At 30.3% G+C, this 12,026-nt stretch overlaps 1 protein-coding gene across 1 annotated transcript; it reads right to left on the bottom strand.

The window, feature by feature from the left end:
• Positions 1-1,405: 1,405 nt before the first annotated feature.
• On the bottom strand, positions 1,406-6,271 carry LOC108909840 (lipase member H-like). Its single transcript, XM_018714271.1, has 7 exons — positions 6,223-6,271; positions 6,047-6,158; positions 3,848-3,996; positions 2,940-3,188; positions 2,516-2,740; positions 1,853-2,009; positions 1,406-1,463 (listed from the first exon to the last, which is right to left on the bottom strand). The coding sequence occupies exons 1-7, from the start codon at positions 6,269-6,271 to the stop codon at positions 1,406-1,408; spliced, it is 999 nt and encodes a 332-aa protein (XP_018569787.1).
• Between the last annotated feature and the right edge of the window lie 5,755 nt (positions 6,272-12,026).

Here is a 12,026-nt window from a genome sequence, read left to right as displayed (position 1 = left end):
GAATTTACAAAACATAAAAAAATAGAATAATATTAAAACTACATACTTACATTAGGACAAAACTTACTAGAAATATTGGTTTTATTTTGTTTTCCCCTAACTTTTGTAGCATTTATTTATTTTAATAATATTTCCAAAATACAACTACCTACGAAGAAAATATTATAAAATTTAAAAAACTTGTATAACTCATCTTAAAAAAATATATATTGACAATAAGTTTTCCAGTTCCAAATGCTACTCAACGTCACTAGAATTAGAAGGAAATAAAGGGTACAATGATGCCAAAATATTAATATAGGTTTGTATCAAACAATTTAAAATAAACTGATGATGATCGTTGAATGACGAAAACTCGCAATAAAAATTTGATTCCAATCTCGAATAGAGGAGCAAAAATTGAATTAAAAAAGTGTTTTTCTATGTTCATTTTCAAATAAATCTAGAAATAAAATTCTCATTTTTTCTTCGAGAAATTGATACATATTAAATTAGAAAATTTTACTTCAATTGAACCTTTTGTAACATATTTCGTGTTAAAAATATCGTCGTATAATTAATAACGGCCATTTTATCATCATCAACTGGTGCAATACAAGTCAGTATGTTTGCTATAAAAATGCGGTCCCAATACGCGATAGATGTAGCATCCACATCTGTCCACATATACGTAGCCTAACAGTATCTATACAGGACCATCGATTTAATTTTATATACTATCTTCCATAAAATATAAAATACTTTTATTATACCACTCTGTATTAGTTTTTTATATTGTTTTGTTGTCTATTCAATATATGTATAAACTTATGGTCACTTTGCTACGTAAAAACGATGTCCAACTAATTGGATGCAGGATAAGCGTTGTTGATAACCGATAATGAATAAAACGTCAACGGCAGTAAAAAATTAACTACTGTTAAAATGTGTTTGAATAAAATGATTTTTTTTGCAGCCATAGCTCATGATTAATAACGGTTAGTTCGACTGTAATGTTAAAATACATCTGTGGTTTACTTTGATAAAAAACAAATGTAATATGTTCATTAATAAATTTATATTTAATTAATTCCAGCAATTACAATTTTTCCAGGTGAATTAATTTATTATTATTAAAATTAAATTACTAATCAAATTTAATATAATTTTTTACACAGCAGTCTGTGAAAATATAAAATATTTAATATATGGCATATTTGAACAGAAAAATTAATTAAAAAAAATGAGGCTACCGATAATTTTTGTCTCAAGTACCAGCCTGTTTTATATCAATAAAAAGCCTTTCCCTAAAAACGTTTGCAGAAGGTTGAAGGTTATAAATAAGTTGAAGAGTTTAAAAAACAATAATTTATTATATACAGCATAGAAATAAATATAAATAAATAAATATTTTATAAGCTATCTCTTAATTAGTATAACCATCGGCATCCCTTCCTGTATATATAAAATAGTTTCCTCTAGCTCTGAAAAAGTTAAAAAAAATGCTTAAATTGTGTTGCTTTGTTTGGGACTAGTAAATATAGCTAAATTTGATTTTCCGTTTTAGATAATGTAATGATATCATAAGCAGCGAGATTTTCTTGAGTGTTGAACAAATTAAAACGTAGAACAGCTAAATTAATTAGATCAAAGGTAAACATTAAGGAAACCGGTGATTTTAGCAACTGTTTACTTTTAACCAAGTTCCTATCAATGAAATAGTAATTTTGCAATTAAGGAACTCCTCCGCATATCAGTAAATCATACTGTTTAACATGTCTTCCTTAAATAACTGATGAAGGCAAATAACTCCGAAACAACAAACCACAAATGAGCTGGAAAACAAACTTAATTACCAAACTAGAACCCTTACTTTTCATTTACAGAAATTCCCATGAAGGTTTTGTTGTTGAAGCTGCATTTACCATCCTTGAATTCCTTGTAGCTGGAACACTGGGTAGCTAGATACCTCTGCGAGTCCGTCAAAGATCTAGCGAACAGTTGGTACGCCCGATAATGATCACAAAAGACTAAAAACCAGTTTTTTGTTATAAGTAGGCAGAATTTAAATCGAATTACACTGATAGAATTGACCCAGCAGTCTACTGGAGCGTTCAATGAATTATTTATACGCCCCAATTGAGTACCGTTTCACCCCCATGTAATACCTAAAAGCGTTAAAATGATTTCTCAACGGTTTTATTGGAAAACAAGTGGAAAGTGACCGATTCGTATAAGAACTTACTAAATAGGTATGTAAACTTTATTAATTTACTTACGAAATTGTTCATAAATATTTATAAATTGTTAATTAGTCGGGCAGACCATAGTAACTGAAACTAGGGAAAGTGTAACGCAACGGATTGGTTTTTATTATCTCTTACAACTATCTAATCCAATTTTTATTAAAATTCTCCGAGTTCGTAGCAGAAAAAAGACATTATTGCAAAATATTGACATTTGGAATAACATTTAACATAAAAATCTCATAAACATTTCATTTAAATGAAACTTTTTCACAATTGTTAGTACCCACCAAGAGTATTTAAGGAAAAGGGACGTCGAGAGAGGCGGTCAGCAAGCGAACAACTTGGTTGGACAGGGCCACCCCCATTGGGCCAAAAATCTACATGACCACAAGGATATTTGTAGCCGAAAACACCCTTGTTGGAATGTATCACATCCACAAAGTCAGCATCACCAGGATCCAGTCTGTCGTCCTCAGTCACTCCGTTGTACAATGGACCAGCAGGATCTAAAGCTGAAAAGAGCTAGTTGCTAATATACATCACTGGTTTGTATCAATTGAATTATAAAAAAAAATTTAACTTGGAAATGATCTGATATAATTTAACAATGTAAAGTATATTCAAGAGCTAAATTTTAACAAAGTGTTAAAACATTAACAGAAATGTTAATACTAGGGTCACACACAGGGAAAAACTAAAACAAACTTATACCAGTTATCCTGGAAAGTCTTCCAGACTTGATGTACTGCCCCACAAACCCCGATATTTGTCCTCCCAAACTCATCCCAATAACATGCAACTTTTTCAGGTCCAGTCCCTTCGTCACTAAATAATCAATGAACTGCGCCGCATACCTTCCGATGTGTTTGCAGTTGGTCACGGCATTCAGGTAATATAGCCCAGCTAGAAGTCTCTCAGCATCCACTATTATAACGTTGTAATCCCCTCGTTCAATAAATCCTGGAAATATGTAAATGGTATTACAGTTTGAGACGGCAGGCTTCTTCAAAAACCAGAGAATACTATATTTAGCAAAATGTAAAATAGTCAGAGAATAGTTCACAACAAGAAGGAAGTCAAAAAGTTGCCCACGAACCACTTTAGAGGTAAGTACGGTAAGTTCACCAACAAAAAAAGTGTCTAGTTAGAACTGTTATTTTTTTCTCCTCAGATTTTATTATACAGCGTGATTCACAAATGGTGACCAAACCTCGTATTCTTTGGTTAGTTAATTTTAAGGGGTCTTTTCTATAAAGTTTTTATCTAAGACGCTTCGTTAAAAAGATACAGTGTGTTAAACTTCAAAAAATATTTTAAATTTTTTTGAATAATTTGAAAACTAGTAAGTGAAATAATTTGAAATTGGGCACATATATTTATGTAAACATTGTCCAAAATCTGAGGGCTATTCCTAAAATTTAGATGTTCCAGTGGCGAAGATACAAGGTATCGGCGGCATATTTTTCTAAATAAAATAGTACGCCACTGCTTTACAGTAACAACCATGATATTTTCGGATTCGTCTTTTATGTTTTACGAAAAAATCCTGATTTTCGAGTAAAATTTAAAAAACGAACTGAAAACACTTTTACTTTTTATGTATTTTTTGTCATACTTACCTCTTCCTATTCTTTGAGAATCGTCAGCCATTAGCGACTCTGTGAAGCCGTGAAAAAAAATCACAGTTGGCCGAAGAAAATTCATGTTGGAAGCGCTCAGGAGACTATCATTTTCTATCTCTAGGATTTGAGAAACCTTTGGGTTCTCCCTGAAAATAACAGATAGACACACAGTATTTACAATATACAATATTATTTAAGTTGATTAATATGTAAATGTATACATAATTCAGGTATTTAAATGTACATTAGGAAATAATTATAAATTCAGAACCTTAACCTTTAGTTTCTTCCTTGAGAAATAGCACAAGATAAATATACGTGTCAAAAATAAGCAGTATAATTATGTTTTTATCTAATTTGTTCCTAAATTGTATAGTGGTTTATGTAGCTGTATAAATATTTAAAAAGAAATTTACAAATTTTGTGTGTTGTTTGTGTTTTAAGCAAGAATCGCACCAAGAATTGAAAAATTTGCATGGATATAGACAAACAACATAAATTTTAACCAGCAGTATCGAACTCAGCCGCCTGTGATCTGCAGATTGTAATTTCAATCTTGCTAGACATCAGGTCAACGCCAACAGTTACTTTTACATGATCGGCACCTACAGCAATCCACTTATTTACCATTTCTGTTTGTTAGGATTTAAATAACAAAAGTAAAGTAATTATAAACACAAGTAATCCTGCAATATAAAAAATGACATTAACAAAACAGGTCAATGTTTCTGAAAGCTATAAAAAGTTGATTTGTTTGCATTTTTCTTAAATAAGGAACACAATCTAGTTATTACCTTCACTGCTTATAAAGTTATTAATTTTATTAGAAAAACGTAATACCATAATTAATCATAAACTATGTTTTTTTTAATAACTTTGTACCATAAAATATGTATTTGAAGAAAATCTGTCGCAGACTTATTCGTTCCAAATCACAGTAAAAAATTAAATTTCTAATCTACTGTTGTCAATATCTAGTAGGTACTTTTTAATGGTAATCATAGTATTAAAAAATTATACTAAATATTTATAGAACCTTATAAATAAACTACGTACCTATCTATGTATGTTCAAAACTAAAGTGAATGTTATTGTAGAATCGCACAAAATAGTTGAAATTAATGTAATCATGTAAACATAACTGAATTACCTTTAATATTTTTTATTTTATTTCCGTCTAGAGCCAAAAGGGTCATGACCAAATGAAAGTCGTTACAGAGCATAAAGCACCTGCCGTAATTGTAAATCTTACTCTCACTTTCGTTCTCTTGCTTACATTAACCGTTAGTATAGATTTCGAAGGTACGTTAAAGAAAAAATTATCGATATTTATGATTAGGTTATAATTACAGTTTATTTCATTATGAACTTGATTTTATCTAAATTTTAATGCTGAATTTTAATAAGGATACATACAAGTATTTGATACGAGAATTTGCTATTTACCAATTTGAGTACATATTACAATGCTAAGGACAAAAAACTAATATTTGTTGCAACATCCATTTCCTCTAATGAAATTTGATGTAATACCTACGTAGTTTATAATTATTTTGCCATTACTATAACGAAAATATTACTATATCATTTTGCAAAAAATATGTCAACAAGGTAACATTTGACAAAACTTTACTGATTAAAAATGAATTTAAAAGAGTGGATGCAATTAAATAAATTGTGAACCGAAGTGAGTGTAATATTAATGCTACCCAGTATTATTTTGCATATTTTTTTAGTAAATTTTTTACTGAAATCGAAACAAAAATCAGGCAATCAAAATAACAGTTTGATTCAGAAAAAAAACTCTAAATCAGATAAAACATAAAATTAAAAAAAAATGACAATCGCCTCAGATTACGGTAGGCATTGAAAAAAATGTAAATGCCAATTTGTAGTATTATCCACTCTTTTGTTTTTTAAAATCAGACCAATAACGGTGGAGTTATAGCTTGTGGCATTTTTTATAAAAATATTTTTTGTATCTGAACCAAGGAAACACTTTTTCATTAGAACGTCTCGAAACTCGAACTATATTAATCTAGTATCTTCACTTTTTTAAAATAAAGAAAGAAATATAAACTTAATTACATGTTGAATAACAATTTTTTTAACGGGTTGCGACCAAGTAAATATTATTTATTTTATTTATTTATTTTTTAATTTTCGATAAAGCAAACATTTTATTCGAATACTCACCTTGTAAATAAGTTGAAAATCACATCCCTGTGAGGATCTATCTTCGGACACAAGTTCTTATTCACAGGATACAGGATCAGCGAGAAATTCTGAACGAAATACATCGGCGGTCCTAAAACCACCCAAAAAATATATCAAATATGAACCACCGCACAAACAAAATAAACAGTGCCCACCTGGTAAGCTGTACAAAAGACAAAACACATGCGAAGCCAGCGCAGCCATCGCCAAAGCGCTGATAAAAAATAGGCCCGGTCTCAGGAAACAAGTGAACTATGAGGGGTCCAGCGCCTACTTAGTATAGTGGCAGGCTTGATTTGCTGTATTTTAATATTTATACATAAAGTTTTACTAATTACTACCTGCTAAGTCGGAGAATTATTATGAATGACCTTTTTTTTATTCGGTTATTTTATCGTTAGTCCTACAGAACTGTGCGTGGTTTTTAAAGCGATTTTCACTGTTTTATTGACGCCTGTGTGATGAAATTTTGGTTGAAGAACTGTTAAGACCTTTAAGGCGGTATTAAAAAGTTAAACGATTTTAATATACTTGGATAGAGAAAATATAACATTATTACGCAAATTTAACCCTCAAATTTGAAGGATAAAAGTTGTATTCACTTTGTATGTAACATATTCCAAAATAACGTGCATTTAATGATTGTGTTTCTTATTAACTTCCTATTAGGTACTTATTATTATCATTATAAATGGTTATATCCAAACAAATAGCCTCTAATGTCGTTAATAAATGTTTAACTGTGTGTATCTAAATTGTTAGATGTTCCTAATGATTATTGTTAAGTCCTACAAAAACTTAGAAGTACCTTGATAACATCTTAATTAAAAAAAATATGTTCCATCGGACCTGAATTGGTTTAAGTGATTTTTTGGCAACTATTTCCGAGGATATACTTTATATCCTCGAAAATGGGCGACAAAACTTTTTGTCTAAAGTAAATCGACACATATCGTGAAATATCTACCTTCCAGTTTGAAAAAAAGTTTTGAAAAATGTACGGTATGTAACAAAGGTCACAAGCATTGAGGATGAAATAAAAACAAACAAGTTTTACAAAAAATCCCAAGACATGTCGATTTTTATTGTTTCAAAACATTATTTTTAACGATATTGTTAAATTTTAAATTCAATTGTTTTTGTATTGTTGGGAAAAATGTCTTGTACAAGATTACTATATTATTGTGGTTCTGTGTTTACAAAGAAACTGTCATGATGGTAATCATCCATAAAAATTAATTTCCTATAATTCCACAAAAGAAAGTGTTATATTTATTGCATTAAAATGTAATAATATTGTCCCATTAGGTTACATAATGTATATCTACTTCTGTGATTGCAGTAAAAAGTAGTAGATTTCACCACAATGTTGTTTTTTTATTTAAAATTATTTATAGAAATTACAAAAAAAATAATAGTGTAGGCCTGACCCTGACATGCGCAGTAATAATTCTTTGATGTCCCTGTGGCTTTTATCCTTTTTTTAGAATAGTGCTAGTTAACTTTAGCTCTGTCACTTATGCAGACGTGTTAGGTTTTGCTGTTCGTTGTGAATAATTATATAAAAAAGATTTATAATACATAGATTTGCTTGACAAACTGAAACGTATTAACACAGTGCCATTTGTCATTGACACATTAACAGCAAATTGTTAGTAGTATGTAAAGTCATAACAGGTTGTAAACACCTTTATTAAAAGCGTTTTCCAAATTCATTTATTGACTGCAGTCGAATACTATTTGGTTTTTATTATTTCTTTTCCCCTATTTATTGTATTGCTTTTGTAACTTTCATTGACGTAATAATTATCGTTGTTATACATATACTTGCATATATTTTTTAGCAAACCAAAGACATTTTCTACAAAGTTTGTAAACTAGAGACAGATATTAAGGCATATTAAAAAATCCCAATTTTGGGTTATTTTCAAAGAGCTGTAACTTAGAGGAAAAAGGTCGTAGAGACAATAAATAAAAGGAAATTGTAGCTTCAAGTGTCTAGTTTTCAAATCTGCAGTTTAAAATTTTTTAGCGTCAGCAGTTTTTGAGTAATCAGAAGAAAGTTAACGGAAAAAAAAATGTAAATTTTTGCATTTTTTAAAAAGGCCATGGACTTTTTTTTTGGTAATTTCATCATAAAGCTCTTTTAGATAATTTAATTCTCTTCAATTTGAGCGGTTCCGGTTTTGACTTTGGCAATCAATTACTCGGGAAATAATAGTTGTACAGAAAATCCAAGCAGTGTTTTGAAAACTGCAAAGTATTCTCTACAAATCGTAATTACGGGTTTTTGAAATGGATATTGACTGTAACTTTTCAACCTCAAAGTGTCCTAAAGAAACCCTGATAATTTCAAAACGCTGCGACTTTTTTTTCTTAGTGCCTGGAATATTTGTCGTTTTTGCTAAAAATCAATGTGATAAGTAATTTTTCATTTTTTATTTATTTTTTTAAGTTAAAAATGTTTTTTAGCTATAATCAATAAAACATCTACTATCATCACTCACTAAACTATCATCAAAAAACGTTCGTGATTCTATTTTTTTTAATTTTCAAAAATTATTTTTTACAAAATTTTCTTAAATATATTCACAAGCTTCACAAACGCCAAAAACAATTTGGTTGATTAATATTTCCTTTAGAGTTTTAGAAGAACATAATACTCACCAGGAAATCAATAGAAAATACAAAATGGTAAGATTGCTAGTAGTATAATCAAATTTTAATGCAATGTATGTAAAGAACGACTTGTTATGAAGAGACCTCTAATTGTTTTTACTTTGATATTATCAAACGCCTTTCAAAAGTTATCAACGGTTAAGGCAATTTAATACTATCAATATTTTAATTAAAACAGTAGATATGTACCTATAAGCTTCGAAAAAATTATGTATCACAATTTTAAACTCTTACTTAAATATTTGTTTTAAAAAAATCTGTATTTTCTTCCTAATCCTAATTTAAATTGTAACGAACTAAATCAAAGGACTTGTTTTCTGGCGTATATTGTTCAAATGAATTTTGGCAAGTCTGTTTTTAAATTGTCTCAATAATTTCCTAGCTGATTGCCACGTCATCGGTTTAGAGTTCTTGACTTTCCAGTGACGTACCACTCATTGGAAAATTAAGTTGTTTAGTTGTTATTTTTATCTACATTATGCATTGGTCCATGACGTTTCCATGTAAAGCTTGTAGTAAGTTGTCCACGTCGTTTGGTCCTTGATTTCTGCGGATGAATGGTTTCCAAATTCCAGATAGTTCTAATCTCCTATCTTGATTAAAATGATTTCAGTTCTACTGGATTTCTGTCATCTTCTTGTATTGGCCAAAACCTCTCTTTGACTAGAATTGTGGTATTAGATAGACTTTTTCCTTATACTTAAGTGTTTTTCTGACGATCGCTCGATATTTCTGTTTGTGTACCCATTTTCTTATGAGCAAATCAAAAGTGTAGTTTCTCATTAAAATATTCTGGCTCGCAATTGGTCCATTCGCGATGTAGGTACCAAAGTAATATTTTTGAGCTGATGTGAGTAGGCTTCATGTAAACGCTTTGCCCCAAGATTCCGTCTGATTTTCTCTTGACAAGAACATCTACGAATGACATAGTACCATTTTGTTCTATCTCCATGATGAAGCTAATGACCGGTATATCCCATTGATGTGGTTGAGAAATCGATGTTGTTTTATCCGTAGGGACTGATAATATCGTCCACATATCTGAACCAATACTGACTGTACAGTTACTGACTCCGTGGGTGCTCACAACAAGAGTACACCTATAGCGACTCCTTCAGTTTGATCGTAAAATTGATCCTGAAAGAAGAAGAAGAATCATCTCATGTACACCTTTGCTAAGTCTACTAAATTTTCGTCTTTGTCTTCCGCAAGTAATTTTCGATGAAGTTCTTCCAAGGATGTTGACATGGTGTTCTGATTTTACTAATATGTCTTTAATTTGGTGTGATATTTTCCAGGGGAGTAGTGAGTGGCTGATCTAACTGTACTCACTATTGGTTCAGTTTATGGATCTTTGGGAAGCAATAAAGTTGGGATCTTCGAACATTCGAAATAAGGTCCATATGTAGTTGCTTGGAAATGTTAAATGCTCGAATCATAGATTCCACTTCTTTCTCAACTTTATTGATGGCGTTGTTCTGGATCTTCTTATACAGCAGGTCCTGTAGTATGTTCCTCACTTTGGTAATGTACCCTGAAGGGTTCAAGATGACGGTTGTATTTCCTTTGTCGACCGAGAATATGGCATCTTTTTCGTTTTCTTTCAATTCTCTGATGACTTTTCTTGACAGATTTGTACCTAATATTTTGTTATGATTATATGTGTGTATGGTTTTATATGTTAGCGCCAAAATAAAATTTGTTTGTTTTGATATTAATTTGGTTGGATTGGTGTATTATGTATTGTATATCTTCGCCCTATCTAGCTCTAGACTCTATCTCCGTAGTCGGTTCTATGTTTTAGCAAGAAACCACACCAATCACAGCTATAAAAACAAAAGGTTTAGTAATAAATGAATTTATTATTTTTTTGTTCTATATATGTCAAAATTTGTCACTCTAAACTCTTAAACACACTAGTCAATATATTTTGAAGTATTTCACAATGTTTATAAAGCCTTATACAAGAAGTTATATTGATAATATCATTAAATTAAATTTCATGCAATACTGGTTGCATACCTTAAGACACTGTAGTAATAACTTCTTGTTTAATACTTATTAATTTTCTCTACTATTAATATTTAATTCTACAAAGACTTGGCCAGTTTTAAATAGATATGAAGTGATTAGATAAATTTACTTAATAGTGAATTGGTGATTTACTAAACGTTTTATATTAATTTTTGTTTTCTGTATTATATATCGTATACGATTTTGTTTTATTATAAGAGGTACCTTTTTATACTTATAATCGTTAAAGATGTGTTGATTAACTTCTCTCCTTTACTTTGTTATCTCGATTCTCTCCTATGCCAATGATATGCGGTTTACTTCCTGTTCTCTTGACTCTCCTACTGGTCTATGAACTCTGCTACTGTTGTTCTGCGTTCTTTATCTCTCCCTGGACCTGGTTAGTGGAGGATCCGCTTGTCTCGAATTTCGTAAATACCTGCTTTCTCCAATTGATTATTTTAATTCCTTGTTTTCTCCTATTTGACTCTTTTTTCCTTTTCTTGCTTCTTGACTGCTTCTATTTCTCTCTGTTTTCTTTTCTTACTTTTAACAACTGTCGTTTTCAAAATTCTTTTTGTAACTAATCAATAAATCCTTTTCTTTTCTTACTATCTTGATTTTTTTTCTTTTTTTCTAAAGGCCTTTCCACATATCTTTGAACGTGTCCTTTTCCTCTTATAATTCACTTCACTTCACTTTCTCTTATTCACTTATACACCCTATTCTACTTTCTTTACATTCAATTTTGTCTTATACTTCAAAATATTTTTTATTTTCTCATATTATTTGACCTTTCTAGTGACTACAGAATCCTTGTGTATTCTACTTTAAATTTGACATTTTTCTGACATATATTTTAATTAATCTACAAATTGTCTTTCATTTTTAATATCATTTATTACCTCTTATTCTAACTTATTTTTTTAACTATTTACTAACATAATAATCAACTTAATCATAAATTTTATAATAATCATTCCAACCATTTACTTTGCCACTTTGTCTTTTACATAACGATTTAAATTTAAATTTTACTTTTATCCCGTTAATCTGGTTTCATCTCAATATGTGCCCTTTAATTCTCTGCAGTTTTTCGTCGTTTAGTTTAAATTTGGTAATCTCTATCGATACTTAGCCTCATTTTTGGGAAATTTAAATCTTTTTTACTAATGCCACGGTACGCCACGATAGCGCAGTCGGTCGAGAGTGCGGTGGCAAGCATTTCTCGGCTAGGCTTCCTATTCTGGTCCGGGTTCGATCCCCG

The sequence above is a fragment of the Anoplophora glabripennis genome, unplaced genomic scaffold (assembly GCF_000390285.2).
Source record: "Anoplophora glabripennis isolate ALB-LARVAE unplaced genomic scaffold, Agla_2.0 scaffold27, whole genome shotgun sequence".
NCBI lineage: Eukaryota > Metazoa > Arthropoda > Insecta > Coleoptera > Cerambycidae > Anoplophora > Anoplophora glabripennis.
This window is presented reverse-complemented; position numbering and strand designations above follow the sequence as displayed.